General features: G+C 33.7%; 1 protein-coding gene across 1 annotated transcript; it reads right to left on the bottom strand.

Moving 5' to 3' along the window:
- Window positions 1–9,706: 9,706 nt before the first annotated feature.
- LOC149419913 (salivary endonuclease-like) lies at window positions 9,707–20,666 on the bottom strand. Its single transcript, XM_089637082.1, has 5 exons — window positions 20,542–20,666; window positions 14,363–14,536; window positions 11,994–12,156; window positions 11,230–11,336; window positions 9,707–10,457 (listed from the first exon to the last, which is right to left on the bottom strand). Exons 1-5 carry the CDS (start codon window positions 20,606–20,608, stop codon window positions 9,724–9,726), a joined length of 1,245 nt encoding a protein of 414 aa, XP_089493208.1. The 5' UTR covers window positions 20,609–20,666; the 3' UTR covers window positions 9,707–9,723.
- Window positions 20,667–22,834: the final 2,168 nt, after the last annotated feature.

Below are 22,834 nucleotides of genomic sequence, written 5' to 3'. Positions count from 1 at the left end.
TGAGAGTGTTACTGATAAACATGCACTTAAGCTAAAAAGACTTGGTAGCTGTACTCACATAAACTTTAAAAAAAAACTCGGGATTAGTTGTGGCACGGGGTCAATTGTGTAGTTGCAACTATCTTTGGTTATTCTCTGTTTGTACCTGTTTTACTATCCACATATTGTTTTGGATAAATGAGTTTACTTTAGGACGGATTTTTTAAGCGTTTGTGAGTAGAGAATAACCAAAGATAGTTGCAACTATACAATTGACCCCGTGCTACAAAAACTCGGGTTAGTTGTAGCACAGGGTCAATTGTATAGTTGCAACTATCTTTGGTTATTCTCTACTCACAAACGCTTAAAAACCCGTCCTAAAGTGAACTCATTTATCCAAAACAATATGTGGATAGTAAAACAGGTACAAACAGAGCACAGTAATTGTAATATTATGCTATGAATGCTCCAATTGCAAACTTGCGGATTCTGCTGTGTCCTGCGGACTGCTGGAAGCATATTCGCACGTATCAGGGCCATCGCCCGATGACAAAAATACTTAAGGCGATGCCATACGTAGTAATGCAAAATCATATGTTTTTGGTTTGAAAATTTGGTCGCCTAGAAATGTTTCAGATGCTTTAATTAAATGCTGCGAGTAGAATACATCTTGGCCTTTGAAATGATCGAGTATTTTTTAGATAAGTCTTTTTATAAGCCCAGAAAAAAATAATGTAAAGGCCTATGAAAACTGCTTAAAAGTTCAAAATATCCTACTTACGAACCCATTTTCGGTTATGATTTTATTGTATAATATGGCGAATAAAGTTATTTATAAAATGATCGAAAAAAAATTATATATTTATGCCTGAACATCCACAAAATAAAATAAAAGGCACTTTTTGGCCATGTTTATTTCTTGCATAACTCAAAACAGGCGGATGGTGTTAAGCAGGAATTTAAACCTAATCGCCATCTACGTAAGGGTTGTTATTGATAGCGGCTCGATTTAAAATATTACACGACGTAGTGCATCGCCGTAAATAATAAATATAAACGTACTTATTATAGTATTAGTGAGTTATTCGCTGAGACTCGTGATATAATTATCGTAACATATTTTTGATTTTACTATTGATATAAATTTCATTTGTTTGATGAAAAAATCTGTTGAAATGTTTTCATGACACCTCTAAGGAAGAACAGCAGGCAAGATAAGAAGAGTGTGACAAATTTTATTAATATTTTTAACATTTTATCCATTCTTATCCATTCAACAAAATGCATTTCTCGGTGGCAGTATCTAGCTAGTATAGGAATGGTAGCTAGCTAGTAGGTAGGTACCACTGACAGTAAAGTAATCTTTTATAGAACAGGGCTCGCATCCCCTGGGTTCTCGCGCAGTCCGAGGAGGTAATACGAAATCATTTTCCATCTTTTCCTTCGTGTGGAGAATAAATAATATAATTCCTCTGTGAAAATACGAAATTAATCGAATATGTTTTACCGCATCAAATCTTCAAGTACCTATCATTTTTACTATTTTCGTGCAAAAATGCCTAAAAAAGGCATTCAGGAAAAATTTATAACCTTTCAATGTCTGCATATCAGGCACACATCTATTTTGGTATGGTCAAAATATGGTCGTAGAATTTTGCAGATAACAAAGTTTATCTACCTACAGGTATACATTTTTAAGTGTATTTTTTTAACAAGTGTTGAAATACGTCTAGGAGAAAACCTATATAAAAGCAAAATAAGACATATTTCCACTATTTTATTTATTTTAGTACAATATTTTACATTTCATAGTAAAATCGAGTAATGTTGGCCTCACTGGGTGGCTTACCCGTGCCGAGGCCTCCATTTTATAATACAAAAAATGTACATTTAATAATAGATTTAAAATTTAAGTAAAATAAAGTTAAAGACGGTATATTTATATTATACTAGCAGTTAAAAACCCGCTCCGCGGGTTTTTTTCTGCTAGGCCCTGCGGGCGGCTCTTTGTTGGGCTACGCCCATTTTAAGTGATATTAACAACAGATACATTTAATTTGTAGATATTAGGACATTCACAGAGAGAGGGTGAGTATATATATTATTAAAACACGGAACAGGAAGGAGTTAATTAATAACAACATGCTAAATTTTTACGCATAATAAGAATGACAGTTGTTTGAATAAATGAAATTTGACTTATTTGTGATGGATTATTTCAAATGAAACACTATTATTGACTACATGTCTACAACTGATATTAACTGTTATCGTACTTAATATAATTAGCTCATAGGAGACTTGCAGTGCTTAACTATGTGTACAACCGTCAATGTCTATAAGTTTAATCAATATCGTTTAGTTTGTCACAATTAAAGATAGTTATAACAAAGTTGACTTAAATAATAGATTATTACATATTGATTAATTGTACCCGTGTTTATGAATAAAAGGAGGATAATTGTGCGATGAGATTAGCAGTTGGTTTAATTAAAAGGTGTTAATTTTACTCCAACTGTTGGTAATTCTCTACCTACAACTGTTACTGTATCTAATAAAGTTTAAAGTTAGATTATATATACACCTTCATCAGGAGAGTAAAAATCTATATATAAAGGTAGATTATTTCAATATAGCGCCCCTGAGGTGATATCTCACAAAAGCGGCGCTATGCAAATTGTCCAATAAATAAATAAATATAATGTTTACATATTATTGTGTATACACCGAAGTCAAAAATTAAATATAGATTGCAATCGGGAAAGAAGAAGTAGAAGAAGAAGGAGGGGGGGGGGTAAGAGTAGGCTGGGTTTATAATAATTAGGAATTACAATATCGTTAGACGGAAAAGACCAGTTAAGTGGGAAAATATTTAAAAGAGAGGGTATAAAAATATTCTTGTTAATTATATCTGCTTTTATATTAACATGTTTCCTCATTTCTAAAATTACAAAATTATTTACAGTGAAGTATTTTAAGAACTGAAAAAACAAATAGAATATAACCATAAAACAATATATAAGACAAATAGCATTCAATAACGGTTATTCTAATAAATTGATAGTTGAAATACTAAATAAAAAAAATTAAACATATTCTCTTCAAACGGTCTTTTTAAAGATAGAAATAAACAATGGCGTAGAATTCTGTTTGTGGATAACGATACTTCTAAAATTATATATAAAAACAATTCTGGTACTATTTAACTGGCGTTTTACACTAATAACAATAAAAAAATATATTCTTAATAATAAAGATAGCAAAATTCAAACAACAAAATCAGGAGTTTAAAAACTCAATTGGGATGATTGTAATTTCTTTTACAAAGGTAGAACCAATAGAAACTTTGAAGTCAGAACTAAAGAATATCGCAGGGCTCTAAATGGAAATAGTGAATTTGAGTTTGCAAATCATCTTTTGAATAATGATCACACTTTCGATAAAAATTCAGGTCTTAAAATACTTCACTCAGGATATAAAGCATCGCAAATAAATAATTTTGAAATTTTAGAAATTAGAAAACATGTCAATTCAAAATCAGATATAATTAATAAGCAAAAAAATATAAATAATAATGAAAAATTCCGTTACAAAGTGATAAGCTTCCAGAAGAAATCTTCTTATTAAATGCTTGTTAATCGTAAGTAGTCAAATATTGTGAGCTGCATATTTAAATATTCGCGCCATTCATTTGGTTCGTTTTTATACCGCCAGAGGTGCGCTCTGTCGGCCGTCTATAGCCGTGCGTATCGGCCATATTGAATAAGGAACGCGTGATTTTTTATAAACGTCAAACATAATCACGTAACTGTGGATAATTTTCATTGTAATGTAATTAATCCAATGGATTATGAACTTTCTAAAACATATTTTCTTCGATATTATCCAAAAATTATATGAGCAGAAACGATGCTTTTGAAGAAATCTCGTATTTTTATGAGGCGATCCTATTTTAGTATGAAATCGTGTCTTAATTTTCAAGTTAGCTGAATTTGCCAATTGCCAACAGACAATTTTAATTTGACCAATCAGAGGGCCCACATCGTCCAGACGCTAGGACATTAATACTATCTATCAGATGTTGTGTGTTTGTGAATGATGTGTTTTTTTTATCTCGCTTTTGTGTGTTACATGGAGGTTTTATTATTTTATGTTATGAAATTTTGGTAATATTGTCTTTTTCGTTGAACTGAATATATTTTTGTTTTCCTCAATTTTATTTTCAAATGTAAGGCTGTTGAATGCTTTTATCGCATGGTATTGAATGTGTCTTTGTCCAAAGCTTTTATTTACAGTCGGAGTTTTTATGTTTTCTTTGTAAGCTTGTCTATCTGGTCTGTTAGTGATATTTTGTGTATGTTGAAATTTGTTTTTTTGATCAAAAATACAGTTTTGTAGTGTTTTGCCGTCTAATTGGCGTATATGTAATACTTCAAAACATTTAAAACTGTTTTTTCATTTTTTATTTTGATTTTGTTGATGTGAATTTTCCGAGAATAGGAAGACATTTTATTTTTTATTCAGCATAATATGATACACTTGGCGTCACATTTTCGAAAATACTCCTCAAGCATAAGTTTTCCGGGTACCCGAACAAATATATCTAACCCAATCAATATTGATTTCAATTGAAAGTTCATTTAACAACTTCTTATCAGACAATAGTTGCATAACATAAACGACACAAATGTACGGGACGTTAAAATAATGTTACGCATATGCTCTTTGCAGGTACCACAACCTGTGTCATATTCCTGGACTAAAAAGGAGCAGTTTTGAATCAAATATAGGTCATTCACTATCCAAACCTAAAAGTGGACATATGTGAATAGTTAGCGATAGAAAACAACTCCTCAAAATGAACACCACTGCTGACGAAGCCGCTCAAGTGGTGGCACTACTGCAATCAGAGATGCGACAGGGTGATGTTGCTCGACGACTAACCATAAGCCATTTTGCCGTTAGATGAGTTTTCCAAAGGTTTCATCAGGCTGGTGGCTTCATCCGGAGGCGTGGATCAGCGCGACAACCCTGCACATCCCAAAAATACGATCGCCGAGTATTGTTTATTACATTGTTTTGTATTTTTCGACCACTAGACATACATACATAAGTACATGAACTTGTTGTGAATTGAAATTATCATATTATATTATTATTTATTGTTATCATGTTTAATTTGTAGAACTCCATTTTAATTTTTGATTTTTATTGTTTGTATTCAATAATATTATAATTAAATTTACCAAAAATATTTTATTTATAATCATCTTATACTTACGTAATGTAAGTTTAATTACGCGTGACAGCTGTATCGCCCTCCGACGTCATTATCAAACTGTTTTTTGTTTTATATTTAATTATAATACTATCGAATATGTAAAACAACAACCATTTTTTTAATAAACATATATACATAACTAAAAAGTTGGAATTTCCAAAAAGTATTTATTTTTTCTAAAGTTTAAAAAAGGTGTCCGGAATTAAAGTACACTTACTTCATGGGGTGATTCTATATGATTTTTAGAAATAAAAAAAATAAATACCTTTTGGAAATTCCAACTTTTTAATTATGTGTATATGTATATTAAAAAATGGTTATTGTTTTACATATTCAATAGTATTATAATTAAATATACAACAAAAAAAACAGTTTGATTATATACTACACGAACATGCAGAAAAGCTGGTATAAAAATATTTTTGAAGGAATATTGCCTCATTATTATCACATGTCATTTAAAAATATTAATTTGCATGCTTTTAAGAAACCAGTAACTTCATAGGTAGAAATTAAGAATCAACAAACAGAGAACATAGTTACAAATAGGTACACCGGCATCATTAATCACCCAAATATGAGACTACGAGGAATCAAACTCCCCGATTTACTTTGCTAAGGTGATCGATCAAACCAATACGTCAAAGCTTTGCGGGCAAGGAGAGAAACACAATGGAAGCATTAGGGGTATTTTTCAAGCAATTTGCAACGAGGAGCGAAGCAAACAAACAATATTACAAAAAACACAACACAACAAACAAGGAAGACCAAACCGACAAAATAACAAAGTAACCGTAAATAATCTTAAATAATAATATTTTGCTTTCATGCATATTTTTTCTTGGGAATTATGTTTGAAAAACTTCTTTCCATCTCATGACGATATAGTAGCTAAGTAGCTAAACAATTCGTGGTGAAAACGACGACTGCGGCTGTAGTTTTGAGGTATGTATTAAATATTTAATTATGAGGGGATGGCCTGCAGAAGAACCTACGGCACGTTTGACAGTTTACAGTATTCACTTACAACTGTTAATGTCCTTCAAGCCCGGGCGACGCGACGCTGACACGCGACGGGTAGAATTCAGAAAAATAGTTACCTACGGCTAGTCAAAGTTTCCATGACATAAACAGAAGTCAACACCATGATAAAAAATTTAACTCAATGACTTTGAAGTTATTTAAAATGCTCCTGCTGTGACGTGTCAATGAACTAATGCTCATTTAGCTACACTTAGTAAAGATCGTGAAATATGTATTGATTTTTACAAAAATACCGCCTACCTTGTAGCTTTACGAGCGTATGTGGGAATGTATAAATGATCCATCGAATTCTTATCACATTCCGTACGTCTGCTAAGATCACGTGATTTGTTCTGGTCCTGATCAGTAGTATCCAACACCACTGGCCATTGTTATTCAGGCGAGATCAATCCCAGGGGAACGGAGAGCCGCCCAGCATCCTGAATGGACAAATAATGCCGCCCCATGGCTGTCCCTGGATTTATAAATGTAGCCAATATTTTGCTTCCTTCCAAATAATGTAATGACTATTTGTCATTACTGTCAAGTTGCCGCCGGGCTGACTTGACGGGGTACCATTTTATTATGTTCTTTCGGGTTAGTGAAAATCACGAATTTTTTTATATACCAACCCCACACAGGAGGCCCTGGAAAAATAATTTCCCTCAGGGCCTATGTCATTTTTAGGGATGCTGTGTGGAGGGTCTTTTTTAAGGAAAGTAAGAAGAGGAAGATCTGGGAAGGCAAAAGGTATGAGGGTTGGGTAGGAATCTAGGGATCAGTGTGTCCGTGAGTGAGGGACACATATGAATATATCCCTTCGACTGGGGCGAAGTCCAGTTGGAGAGGTCAAAGGGTCTCCACTATCCAGCATCTCCCGATCTGGCACGCCAAGCCAATACTATAATAAATAAAGCTATGGCTTTAACATAAGGGGGAAGGGGGTCGACCCTAAGGAAGGGTGTAATCCTATGTGGGGGGGGGGGGAGGTGGTTCGTAAATATATAAGAAAATTTTTGAGATATTTGCTTACCACAACATTTCATTTACATAACATTGGCAAGAGAGGTGCAAATAATATTGTTGTATATTCCAGAAATGTAAACTTTTGTTTTCGGTAATAAATGAATACAAATATTTAAAGCGGAAATTCACCCACTTCCTGACATTCCATTTTGAGGAGGGGAGGGGGGTTTAAGCCCCTCCTTAAATACGCCCTTGGTATTAGGTATATCAAATTTATAAGAAAATAAGTGAGAATCAGAATAAAAAACGATGCCGAACATTATATTGATTATTTTATCATCTTCCCTCACTTAAGCCGCGCGGTGATTACAATTTGAACCGGTTTAAAAAATCACGCAAAGTCATGAATATATTGTTATTTGTAAAGCACGTAAAGCGACGCAATGCCTGCCCCGCAAACCTAATAATTACATTTCACCTATAACTGTGTCGACTCAATTATTCACACGACAGGTTGACAACCGCCCCTTACCGCCCTGCTTCGCCCTTTCGCCCAAATCCCCGCCCTTCCTCACACTCTTCTCCCTTACATTGCTTTACCCCAAACAGGGCACAAGTCGCATAGAACTTATTACGCGATAAGTGTCGAGGGAACAGTAAAACGATCTCAATGTAAACACTCATTCACATGCAAATGTGACTAACGATGGGCGAACCAACAATTTGGGCACAGCTCATTCGAATTTTGATAAATATTTTAATTATTCGATTATACCTTGTTCCGTGGTGGAGTGGTACACCCAAAATAGGATGTTATCAAAAATACCGATTTCGGTTGGGGGTATGTCTGCGATTGTAACTATGGTTCAAAGAACTCTATATTTGAAATGCGTTTTTCTTCTGTTATAAAATCTTGACAAAGCTCTGAAGGGTTTCAGAGAATTTGAATAAATCTTCATATTTCAAAGTTAATTTTCAATTTCTGTTATTATTTCAGTTCTGTCAAGTAACTGTCCGATAATGGTATAATGACAGAACTTGGATAGGACATTTATAGAATCCGAAAAAGAACGTTGAAATTTGATGAATTGTTAAAATTCTTCAGATTTAAATCGTGATTTCACAGTTTGAAGACAGCGTTATTTCACGGGACTGCTCTAATTTTACATATTTTGCTAAACAGTTACTTTATATATATTTTCAAAAGATTTTCAGAAAGAGTTAGGGAAAGTTCTTTCGTTACTAATTTCAAAGATATATTATCTTATAACACTCCATTTTGTGAATGAACTTTCGCAAGTTCAAAAAACTTATTTTCCAGAAAAAATGAGTAATACCGACCAATCCATAAATTACTCCAGAAATAAAATTTGTTAGAACAAAGAGATGTACAAAATTTAAAATCATTATTGTTGATATTGTTATAAACACGAGTGTATTTTAAATCAATAATCAATAGAATTAACACGACATTGTTTTGAACTTCGCTATTTGCCTATATGAATAGTTACAAAACTTTTTATTTCAGTAAAATAAGAATTTTTCCGAACAAGACCTTTTCATTTTTCGTTATACCAAGTGACAGACGTCAGGTAGGTATGCTATCCTTGTTCTACCCGTATAACAATGGAAGATGCTCCGAGGAAGTAGCGTCATGAGAACGGGTTGCTTCTACGACTCGTAGTTGAGTTGAACCGCTCGGCTGTGGAACGATTTGCCGGTCTATTTGTTTCCTCTCTCTTGTGTTACAACGTGGGTCTCTTCAAGATCCTTGTTCACTCCTTCCTCTCCTCAAAAAGACCTTCCACACAGCAACCCCAAAGATGACATAGGACCAATGTGATCGATTGGAATAGTATTGTGTATCAACAATTCTACTTATCAGTACTCCTCGTGATAGCCAAACATTGCCTCGGACACGCCCAAATGATTTGTGTGGCATTTTATGTTCCTGAGTAATGGCTTCCTAGATAAATAGGAGCCATCGCCGTTTTAGCATATTATTAATTAGTATATTTAATTAATTACGCCTTGTACTGGGGGACGATTACATCTATTCGGTAGTTTATTGCCGTCCTTATTACCGAACTGAGACTGGAAGAGTAATTAGCGGAGTAGAAAGTAGGATTAGTCGCTCCGTTACTTGTCCAAAACAAATTTTAAAATGTTTAAATAACACGAAGCCCTCGGGGTAAAAGCCGTGTTTTATTGACAAACAAATAAATATTTTTGAATTGTTGATCTAGAACAACACGGTTTAAAAAAGTATTCAAGGCGATTTTAAAAACATGAATAATATGTAGTTACTACCTCTGAATAAATTCCACCTCATGACTTTTGTGGTACACCAGTAATCTCCTTGCCCAGAAGTGAAAAAAAACAATGAAACGAAGTTTCGGTAGATATTTTATTAGGATTCGAGTAGGTTAAATTATATATATAATTTGCCTAATATATTAGCCGTAGACACATAATTACAAATGAATTCGATATTCCATTACTTGACCTATGTAATATGGACCAGTTAATACTCCAGATATATATAATGAAAACGGACTCAACGTTCCCACTTTTACTAAGAGATCATTGACATTGCAGCAATACGTGTATCCGTGAGTAAAGTTGCCAAACTCACGCCTATGCCATCCGCTAGTTTCGCAAATATCGGAGCAAAGAAGTTCACTCTGGTTTATGGTAGTAGCGTGAGGATTGTTCAAAGTCACAAAGGAAATACCCTGTTGAGTTGAGGGGGAATAAACTATTTTCCACAGCCACTTTGGTACAGGCAGTTTATTTATATCAGAGAGAAGAAAGATCTCCACCATCGAACCGCGATCAGAGAGAAGTTTTAGAACTCCGTGTGTTCCAGTGAAAATGATTAGATCTTCTCGTCTCAACTCTGCAACTTTTCTCGCGTTGTTTTCAACCCGTATCCAGTTCCTTGCATTTATCGCCTGCCACTGCGGTGCGGCATTCACGAGGAAGTACGTTGCTGTACTCCACGCTGCGAATAAAAAGTCGGCATCAGGTGCCAAGTGGCCCTTGGATAGGAATGATGTGTTGTTGATGTATCTGGCAGTCTGCAGAGGTCCCAAAAGCGAAGTAAACGTTTTGTTTTGTGATTCCTTCGTATATTGGTCGGCAGTTATGGATCCGTAAGTAAGGCCACTGATTCTGAAGGATGGTCGGTCTTTTGTTCTTTGTGCATCTGCAAATGTAAAAAAAAAATAATATTAAAATATTGTAATGACAAAGATTTTTTTATCTTAGTGTTCTGTGAAACAGCCTCAATGACGTAATGATCAACCCTTATGAATTTGATCCTTAGGTACTGGTACCTAAATCATTTTACATTGATACTCGCTTGTGTACTGGATGGATAAAAAATGATTATTCACCTTTTCATTGCTTTAAGTATGAAAAAAAAATACAAATTAATAAAATAAACCTTAATATTTTCTATTCCAAGGCATATGTACTGCAATTATAATGTGTAATTGATTTGCCAGTTATACTATTTACCATTATACACACCCAATACCTAACACCAATATAAGCGGGCTTCCAGCATTCTCTCAGCGACTGTGTATGTGGGTTGTATTAGGATTATTTTGTGAGTAATATTGTCTCTTCAATAAATGAAAGAGGTGTTTCACAGACATGGTGTTGCATTTATTTTATTTCAAATAAAAAATTCACGGGGTCATTTTTTATCTAACCTAAGCTGAGATTTGAAGATAAGCAATGTAGAATATTGTAGTATGGCTTCCTAGGTGGTCAGGCCAAAAAATATTAATAAATATTCTTTGAAATATATATTTTTTAAAGTCCGATCATAGTAACCCAGTGCGCGGGTTTATTCTAAGAAGTTTTACGAGTACAAAGTTAGGTAGTCCAATCATTGCAATATTCTCCTTAAAAAATTAAAAGTTATTTTCTGTGAATTTTTGGAGTAATTTTAAATGAATTGTATAACTTACGTTTGTCATACTTTCCAATTATAGTATTGACTGCGTACAGGGAAGCTTCGTTTACCCTGTCGTAGCACACTGTAACCTGGTTTTCGAATCCTCTTGGAGAGTTAAATCTGGAACCAAAATACATAATTTCTAGCCTTGAAAGTTTTTTTTAGGTAAATCGTTCTTTCAGGGGATACTATAGTTGTTCATTAACCTTATTGATGGTCACTGTATGTGTGGATCGTCGATTTCACTTAGGGATGTTGCGATCAATAAATTAAGGTTTAGTTTTACAATAATTTTACAAAATATATACGGAGAAAAATGAGCATGACTGATTTATTTAAATCATGTTAAAACGTGATGGCATTCCATTGACTTATAAAATATCAGTTCATTCAAAATATATCGGAACACGTGTTCATACAGGTGTGCTTTTCGTGGTAGAATTGTTATTAATTAGAATTTTCGACAGGAATAAGAATAATTTAACGTGATTTTTAATAAATTAGCAATATTTTATGTCAGTTAGTTTTCTCCGTGTACGGAGTAAATATATATATTAATCATATTATCATACCAGTAGTTAGGTACTACTTTCATTCGCTCGGATTTCAAAAGATAAACACGAATAAAATAACATGGTGTCTATCTCGAACTGAAAGCATTTGTGTTAAGGCAATTTCAGACGGAAAAATTATAATATTTTCTTGATTTCGTAGCTAACACAGAGGTTTCAATGAATCGCACAATTAAATTTCTGCTTCTGAATTAAAATATCTTACCCCAGTTCCATGATCTCTCCCCGTCCACCAGAGCAGAGTCTTCCTTTTAAGATGTTGGCACTCCGAGAGTTGACAAAACAATAGAATTGGTTGAGTTTGTACGGTATTCCGTTGTAGAGTAACATGTTGTTTGATACGCACTGCAATGTTATTTCTTGCTTTCCTTAAAAAATAATAATATTTTTGAAATAACTACTTTCATGTAACTTTTTAAAATACACTCAGCAAGTTTAGCTAACCCTGTTGTTATTCAAAAATCCATTATTTTTGTTCCTAGAAATAAAAAAAGAGAAAATTTTTTGTCTCTTATAGTATTCTATATTTTACGGGTATTTTTAATATTTTTTATAACAGGTTTGTACTATTATAATTACCGTGCATATACGTATTTTCATATGTCATATGTGTTATTACTACTTAGTATGTACTTATAATCTTCTTAATTTTTAATAAACTGTGTATAGTAAAAGTACAATATGCGTCTATTTAAAAACATAATAAACTAATTTCAATACATGATTGGAGCTGCGACATGTTTATAGTATTAAATTTTCTATTTATTTATAATTATTTTAGTGAATCACGTAGTTGTTAAAACCTAAAGATGGGCCAAAGTTGGGTCAAAAATAGGACTAAGTTTACACTACATGGACAACGTGTTGGGGGGTCAGTGCGCAGGCCCAACGTAGACAGGACCACCGACACGGTTGGTCGGCCAACGCTATCGGCAAACGCTTTGCAACGGCCAATGTGCGCCAAGTGGTCATTTATACGTTGGTAGCATTGGCATTGGCCCAAATTGTAGTACTGATAGCTTATAATAATAATAATGATTGAATTATTTATATAGCGCCGTTTTCGTGAGAAAATCACCTCAAGGGCGCTTAAAGGGAGCTTAAGCATTAACATTTCATTTTTCTGGAAATTATCAATCCAAAAGATTTTATAATATTTATTTAGAATATTGAATGAGTGTTTTTACTACAAGCTTACATTATACATTACCTCACTAAGCGAAAAAAGTACCGTTTTTTGTTTTTCTTCTAGTTACATACCTTGCCTAATATCATTTGCAATTAGGTACATATTTTATTATTAATGTCTCAAATAATACATGTTTAAAAATGAAAATGTAAGACGTGTATAGCAAATAACACTGGGAGCAATCAATCAATATTACTTAACAAAAAAACATGTTAATTCTTCTGTTATTGGCAACGTAACCGATGATTATTTAGGAAAATAAAATGTAGCACCAGTTCGAAGATATCTTGTGCAATTGTTTAGGAAAGGAATCTGTTCCACCAGTTCGAAGATACCTTGTGCAATTGTTTAGGAAAGGAATATGTACCACCAGTTCGAAGATATCTTGTGCAATTGTTTAGGAAAGGAATATGTTCCACCAGTTCGAAGATATCTTGTGCAATTGTTTAGAAAAGGAATATGTACCACCAGTTCGAAGATACCTTGTTCAATTTGGTATGAACAGTTATCATTGGGTATTTTGGTGATTTGGTTATAATCTTAAAACCTGAAACTTATAGGAAATCTCATAACCTGAAAACAATGCGATTTTCGTACAGGTCGGTATGACGTAAAGAAAAATGTTACAATATTTTGTGAGAAATGCACACCTGGAACTTGGTTTTTTTTTAAGCTATACCGTTTACCTTTGAACCATTTTGATGTTAAACTAACCATTTAACTAACCATTACGCCGTTTCTGCGCAGGGGTAGGCAGAGAGGACGGACCGCCAAACAACTCGGTTTTGGCACACACTCCTTCCCTCATTCACATTCATACATCGTCTCATACATACTCTTCTATTATTCTGACTCATGACATGGCCCGACTCAAGAACCTGATTCACTTGGTCGTGCCATGTCTTCCTCGGGCGTCCCCGACTTCTGCTACCATTCACATATGCATAGAATATTCTCCTTACACTCCTTTATTCGCTCATTTGCTCTACATGCCCAAACCACCTAAGCGTCTCTTTCTTGATCTTACTCATTAGCCTTGCACTCTTTGCGGATCTCCACATTTCTCACACGATCATACATTGTTTTACCATACTTATGCCTCAGGGATCTCATTTCTACAGCATTCAGTCTACTCTCATCCTTTCTCTGCCAGTTCCATGCCTCACTCATCAGGCTAGGTACCAGCACTCTACCAACTGCGTTCAGTCCTCCTTTAATGGAGTTCCCTGTATTTACTCCATTAATGGAGGACTGAACAATTAGATGTTTCCAACATAATTTAGGTTAACAAAATTCTTGTACCTTGCCAAAGGCTTTTTAGTTCAATTTTTCTAAACGATATGCGAAAGGTAGAAGATATCATAGAAAACAGTTAAATTAATTACCTGTTCCGATTATGGTGTTGTCCTTTCCAATGCAAATAAGAGTCATGTATTCATTGGTTTCAAGCACTATTCCAGTTGGTCCAGGAATTATCAGGGAAGATGGATTGGTGTTGCTGTAGTACAGTGGTTCAATCTTTGGGAGGTCCTTACTCAAGTCCCAACAGCATCCTGCATCTATCGTGAGAAAATTTCAATATTTCATTTAAAAACAACAAAATTAGGGAAAATAGACCGTAACTCGATTTGATTTTTATTTCTATTTTTTTTAAATATATTTTTTAACATTAATTTTAATCTTTTTTTTCTGTTATGGTTAATGCATATTTTTTTTATGTTTTTATAGTCATTTATAGTGTCTGGAACAGGCGCTTTTCGGGAAGTCTTATGGGAACCATCCAACCCTGCATAGTTGTATTGTGGACTTTCTCGAGGGATTAACAATTCAAACTAAATTAAACTTAAATTAAAGTACTACCCGTCAGCCTAAACGGCACAGACATAACTGAAAAAACCGGAAGTCAAATACTTAGGACACATTGCAACAGCAGAGCTCAATGATGATATGGATATTGAGCGACAGTAAAGATAACTGTGCATCAGAGCAAATATGATTTCTCGACGATTTAATAAGTGTAGCCCAAAATCAAAAAGACAACTTTTTAACACATACTGCACGAGTCTATATACCTCGGAGCTGTGGACCAACTTCAACAAAACATCTCTAAAAAGAATGGAAGTACAGTACAACAATTCATACCGAATACTTTTTGGGCTGTCCTGGTACTGTAGTGCCACTGAGATGTTTGTAGAAGGGCGTGCTCCCGGATTCCGAGCACTAATTAAAAAAAAACGGATCACTAGCTTTCGCGGATTCACGGAGCCAATTCCTGTTGTCATAAATTTAAAATATGTATACATGTATATTTTTTTCATATTTTTTTCGTTTTGAAAACTTTACTCTCATTATGTGTTTTGTATTATTATTTTATTTTGTTTTCGTTTACTGTGTATGTATTATCTTATAATATTTTTTATATTTACTTGATAGATATATTTTATGTATAATATGGAGCTCGTGTGATTATACCACCCTCCCCTAGATCTGAAATAAACAAGAAAAAAAACCATAGTTGACGGCTCTTCTTCCTCTCCGCACCAAAAAAAAACGGGTATACCACAAGGATCTGAGCTGTCACCGAAGCTGTTTTTGAACAATTAACTCGTCGAATGTGCACTAATTCATTGCCATGCTGACGACATTACCATTCACAAGGGTTATCTTTTTGACTAATCCCCTTCCACCTATGACATCAAAACAGCTTGAGAAGTTGTGTTACAAAAATCTGATCACCTCATGAAGGTTCATGCCTGGGATATGATCAACTAGGCCAGCTTCAACGTCACAAAAATCCAAGCGTATCTGATTTCGGCGAAGAGGGAGAACAATGACTCTCTCTTAGTAAAACTGCTTATGTTTTACGCATGCCTAGTTTATCAATACCTTCTAATGTTGTTTAAACTATTTTTTGATATGTTATTATTTTTAGATTTAGACGCTAGCATTTATGTAAATTTAAAGTTCCTACGAAATTCCTGTTTTTATGTAACGATATATGGAATGTTCCGTGTATATATTGATAAATATATGTATTTGTAAGTATTGATTAATAGGCATATATACGTATATATAAATATGTATGTGTATGTGCAAAATATGTAAGCATATATATCGTCGCTGTGAAATCAAACCGGCATATCTGCAAAATGCTTGTTTTTCACCAGAGCGCTTTAAAGATTTCGCATATGATATTTTCCTTTTTACGTCCGTTTGGTTCACCTCAATGCCACCTTATGAATGAATAAAATTTAGACGAATACTGCTTATTGAAGTAGTAGTTGCAAATAAATCGAAAATTGCTTAAATTAAGAGTAAAATGAAGATATGCCAGTATGGCTTTAAAATCAGTGTAATATTTGCATTTGTGTCACAGTGGCTTCTTCTTTTGGAACCTGTTTAAGGTATAAAAAAAGACAATGTTGTCAATGAAAAAATAATTTATTGCTTCACAATTTTTTTTATAAACAATTAACATAATACTGCTCTTTCCTTTGCTGGTAACTTCAAAGTTTCCCAATCGTTTATGGAAATCTGAATTGACGGTATTATCCCGGCGGTAACTAACTTTAGGATACCATTTTTCTTCTTCTCATCAATAGTCTCTTGGAATAAGCGTGCATCAGAACAGGATTCACGCTCCCATTGCCCCGTTTATTCCTTTTCTTCGCCTCCTCCCAGGCATGTGATCCGTAGGAGGTTTTGAAGTAAAAGTTGCCGTCGTAAATGAGACAAACATCACACTGATCTTTCTTCAGTGTGAAAGTTTGTATGACTTGAAAAAACCTCTGTACTGGTAGTAGCTGATTCCTGCAAGGTTTGACTCCTTTCTTTCTGTTATATTAGATAATCTCTGTGATCGGCGATAGATTTTCCACCATCGATATACTCCCGAGAACTTTGAGATCTGTAGTAATGACTAGGAACACTTGCGTTTACAGTTGTGGCAAGGAGGCTTCATGCTTCGTTGGTTCACTCTTCCACGGGTTTTAGACTCGTATTCCTCACCGCAGTTTCGCATCTTTCAGTTTGCTAAAGTTTTTTTTTTAAATTTGCCTATTATAATTTATTTTTTTAACCGGGAGAAATTTTACCCGGGTCAGACATTTTGGCATATATGCCGGTTTGTTTTAGTTGAGGCTGCTATAAACGCTTTTGTTAAGTGCAAACCGGATTATCTGCCAATAAGTCATACAATAAGTCATATTTGGTAGTAATAAAAATGTACTATTGTGAGATAATCCAGTTTTACTTACATGATGGACGCATTTCCCCCTTGAAAGTTTTGAAGCAACTGGCGTATTGCGGAATAAGTCTGTCTTCTGCTAAAAAAAATGGCGATTCACGCGTAAATGCATACCGGCCCAACGCCATCTGACAGATTTTTATTCAACTATACGACATGCCGGTTCGACATAAAAATAGAAGGGAAAAAAAGAAATTTTTTGACACCAATAACTCAAAATCTCCATTTTTGCATATATGCCGGTTTGATTTCACAGCGACGATATATACCCGCCTCAACAGAAATCTTCTAGTCAGCAGGGTTACTTTCATGTTTGTATATAATTGTGTTGTTGGAAATTTTAAAAATAAATGACTGTCGGGTACAATTTAATGGAAGCACTCTCCTAAATCAAGACTTCATTAAAATGCTTGGATTAAGTATATCAGACCAACTCAAGTATCGGGATTCCACGGAAGCTCGAGTAAACATGGCTTCCTAGAAACAGAGGATCTTGTAAAGGGATAGCAGATTCTTATAGTGACCAGCTGCTAACTCTGTACAAATATCAAGTGTGCTCAACAATTGAATTTACGCCCGATATTTGGAAATCACCTCTGGGCTGGAGCCAAAGTCAAAATATTTCACCGATAAATGAAGATATCATATGTCTCGACGCCATCTAGTGAGAAATTTAGCACTAACAAAGCCTTTCCTACAAAAATAAAGTTGGTTGTTTACAGGTGAAAAAAAAAATAATAAGCAGTAATTGTTTCTATATTAAATTTGATGATCCATGAACATTGAACATTCCCTGTTTATTAAAAAACTTGTAATAAACAGGGAAAAAATATTTGTATGTTTCAGTGCAAAACATACAAATATTTTACACACAAAAGAACGTAGTTACCCACTTAAGCAACTAATAGGTATTTATGAATTAATAATATTAAAAAAGTTTCATTAAACACTGTAGGTACCTCTATTTTTCTTTTCAAAATAAATTTTAAATATTATTTGCTTCTTAAATATTATTTATATATTTATTGTTTTTTAATTATTATTTATACATTCCCATGATATTATTTACATTTTCCGCTTTAATTATTATTTTTTCCTCCTCAGATAATTGTTTGATTTTTAATCACCAACCATGACCCGCCTAATGACCCGCTTAGTAGCGCTTATATTTTATTTCGATAAGAAACAGCTGATTGCAAAAATATATATGTATTAATTTAATCAACATCATTTTGCCCGTTGCACCCAACCGAGGTGATTAGAAACGAAACGTAAATTCGTAATTCTAAGAATGCAAATTATTAAGGCTATGCACTACGTCGTGTAATATTTTGAATCGAGCCGCTATCAATAACAACCCTTACGTAGATGGCAATAAGGCTTAAATTCCCGAAAAGAAAAAAAACATGGCCAAAAAGTGCCTTTTATTTTATTTTGTGGATGTTCAGTCACAAATATTTAAATTTTTTTCGATCATTTTATAAATAACTTAATTCGCCACATTATACAATAAAACCATAACCGAAAATGGGTTCGTAAAAAGGGATTTTCATCTATCAAGCAGTTTTCATAGGCCTTAAACATTATTTTTTTGTGGGCTTATAAAAAGACTTATATAAAAAATACTCGATTATTTCAAAGGCCAGGATGTATTCTACTCGCAGTATTTAATTGAAGCATCTGAAACATTTCTAGGCGACCAAATTTACAAACCAAAAACACATGATTTTGCATTACTACGTATTGCATCGCCTTAACGTGTACCTAAATTTATTTTTGTTTTTTATCCCTTTGTGTAAAGTCACGAGTTGTTGGATAGGTAATGTAAAAAAAGTATAGAAAAGTGTAGTGTTGGTACTGAAAGTGTAGCGGTTTGCCTGTTGCACCCAACAGAAATGATTATATTTCATTATTATTCCCAAAATTAAATTCGCAATTTTATCTTTGAGAGTAAATTGATGTTTGAATTATTTTTTTCATTGAAGACAATATTAGCAATTCTCAAACGAAAATAAATTTGAAACAGTAAATTATAAAAAGATATAGTCGCTTCTGGGAGCAACGCCCTGGCAAGGCTAATGTCCAGGGTTCATTTCCTATATGCGACCGTATCCTTTTTTTATTTTTCCGTTTCTTTTCGTTTGAGAATCGTTAATATTGTTTTCAATGATTAAATATTACAATTTGAAGTTTTACTAATTGAGTAATTCCATTTTTTTTTTACTTTTAATCCCGAAATGAAATCATGAGTTGTTGGGTAGGTCTGGTATATAGTTTAAACAACCAGAAAATCGGAAATCAGAAACTTTTATATAGTGATGTCCGCTAAAAAAGTCAATATAACACTAATTTAGAAAAAAAAACTATCGTAATACTTGCTAAAAAGGAATCTAAATGGTTACCTCTGAAATCTGTACCACTACGATATGGAAGCCATTTAGTAGCACCTACCGACTCATTAAATAAATTATAATCATTCACGGCGCCTTTGAGGAAAGTTTTCACAACAACCATTATTATAATTTTCGCAATACGATTTGTATTGTTGAAATATCACACAAACATAACTTGAGAAAAGCGATGAAAATTAGTGATTTACGTTTTTCTAAGTTTGTTTGTTTTGTTTTTCTTATAATTTAAAAAACAAAAAATAATAAAATACTAACTCTAATTCTAATTTCATTATTTAAAATAACTTTATTCCATACATCCGCTAAACGACCAAGATTATGGGCAGAACTGGTTGCTTTGAAATTAAGAAAGTCTATGAAAGTATATGATGTCTGGGTCGGAACTCTATGCTTTTCGACTACCCATTAAACTACAAATAAATAGCTCGGTCTATTGTCGGGAAGTGAATAAATTTTTATTTTCAAGATTTGCATTCATTCACGAAAACAAAATTTGAATTCAAATAGATGTGATTAAAAAGAGTCTCCGCTAAACCATTACAACGTAACGCTCAAACAAACTTAATGATGGCGAAATGCAAAACGGCCAAATTAAAACAGGATTTCGCTACGCTCAGCCTATAAACAAAACATGATACATCCATGATCCATAATCATTTCCTTCTTTTCTCTTCATTATATTTTTTGATTCCCTAATTTTATATCACGAGTAAAGTCGTTGGGATGGTAATGTAAAATATTAAAAAAACTAGGTTTCATCAATTGCCATCTTGGTTACGAGAAGGAAAATTATTAATATTAATCATGATTAAACAAAGAAATAATAAAAATCATTTATAAAATGCAGAAAATATTAAAAACGGTCGTAATACACCTATAACTACATAACTAATTACAAAATACTTACTGACAGTTGTTGCAGACATCGCTATAGACATTAGGCAAAGCGCCCAACAAAATGCAAAACGTTCCATAGTGAATGCGCTTTATCAAATGCTAAACAATAAAATTGACCACCGCGCACTAGTTATTGTATGGAAATAACACTGAGTAACTTTTATGAAGGGATAAGTCATCGAACCACGGAATTGACGAATTTCCTCCTATTATCCTGTTGCGGACTTCGTACAGATAAGAAATTATTTTTTTACATTTTTGTTTGTTTTATTCAGTTTTCGATAAAGTCGTGTGTACAGTCAATCAAATGAACTGTATAATTATAATTTTATGGTTAGTTAATTTATAAAAAATACAGTGTGTGGCAAGCCTACGCACGACGGAAGTGAAACTTTTATTATTCTTCTTTCTCTCTTTTCATTTCATTCTCTCTTTTTTTCTGTCTATTGACATATTTATAAGTAGCATATGATAAAAAAAAACTTCTTTAAGCGCGTTATGCAATTTCGAGGACCGGAGTAAAACCAACTCATGACCGTCATGAAAAACCGTGATCATTTCGCTATAGGAGCCTAGCCAATATTATATAGCTACTTTAGGTCACTCTCCAAACTCAGGTTCACGGTCTAGAGGCAGAGCGCCCGATTGTCGTCGTGAAGAACCGAGGTTCGATCCCCGCTTTAACTTTTTTTTTTCTTTTTGTGAATTTTTTAATAATAATTTTTTTTAAAGTGATAAAATGCTGCGACTTTTAGATATTTTGACTATATGATATTTTGGTCGAATACGTAATAACCGCGGTCTAGAGGCAGAGCGTTCGACACTCGTTATGCAGGACCCGGGTTCGAATCCCATATTTTTACAACTTTTAATTTTTTTTATCAACGATTTGTAATAATGTAGTAAAAAATTAGATATTTTTTTAATTTAAATTTAATTTACTTTACGGTACCTATATGATATTTTGGTCGAAATATAGCTTACAAATCGAGCCGGTAGAGTCGCTCGGTATTTTGATTAATTATTTTTATTTTGAATCATTAAAATTACTAATCAAGGCCGATAACGCCGCGTCGCGCGAAATATCTCTCCTCGCGGTCTAGAGGCAGAGCGTTCGACACTCGTTATGCAGGACCCGGGTTTGAATCCCATATTTTTATAACTTTTAATTTTTTTATCATATGCTACTTATAAATATGTCAATAGACAGAAAAAAAGAGAGAATGAAATGAAAAGAGAGAGAGAAGAATAATAAAAGTTTCACTTCCGTCGTGCTTAGGCTTGCCACACACTGTATTTTTTATCTGTACTCGGCTCCATTCATTGTTAATATCCAAATAACTGAACAAGGGAAAATAATTCAACTACTGGATTTATAAAAAATCATTTTTAGTTCTAAAAACTGTAACCAATGTATAGTCAATGGATCTATTAAACCGGAAGGCCGTTATAAACTATTCATATAATCCAAATCCGCAAACTTTGCAAACACACACCTCAAAATTAAATCTTTTATTCCGACATACAACCTTACAAGAATGGGCAGAGTGATAGGAATCCCAACTGATCTTTCAGAATCGGAAATTGTTGATGCTCTCAATGATTCTCAAGTGACCCCTAAGGTATTTTAAGCAAGTTAATTAAATTACAAACATACATCAAATGGAACTACTACATGGAAACCTTCGCAATCGGTTGTTATTACTTTTGAAGGCCAAACTTTGCCATCTCAGGTATTTATTTATTACAACGCACTTCTTGTGGAGTGTTCAGTTCTTGTGGAGTGTTCAGTATTGTCGCATGTCTTGCGGCGAGCGGTCGCCTAACGAGACGGACTCTGTAAAACTGTCTACAAATATAAAATTAACACCTTCGGGACCATGTTCCAACATGGAACTCAAAATACATATTGAAAAAATACTGTCAGAACTCAACAAAATTGGCAGTACAAAAGCTGCCAAAGAAGCTAAAACTGAAATTGAAGCTATATTAATCAACATCGAAGATTCATGGAAGCTTGAGATAAAGTCACTACAGAACACAATAATTTGTCTACAAAATAAAGTGATTCAAGATCAAGATGATTATATCAGAAAATTAGAAAAATTGATAAAAAAAGGAACAAATGAAGAAAATAAAAATGAAGTTAAAAGCTATGCAATGGTGGTAAGGGAAAAATTTCACCCAATACCGAAAGCAAATTTTGCTTTACTAATTACACCAAAAGAAGACAAACCTGCAGATGAAATCGAAAAAATATTAAAAGACAAAATAAAACTATCCAAACTAGGAATAGGAATTTC

This window comes from Hesperophylax consimilis, chromosome 11, assembly GCF_061612785.1.
Source record: "Hesperophylax consimilis isolate HC1 chromosome 11, BYU_Hcon_1.0, whole genome shotgun sequence".
NCBI lineage: Eukaryota > Metazoa > Arthropoda > Insecta > Trichoptera > Limnephilidae > Hesperophylax > Hesperophylax consimilis.
Note: the sequence above shows the minus strand (reverse complement) of the source record. Positions and strands in the feature narration are given on the sequence as shown.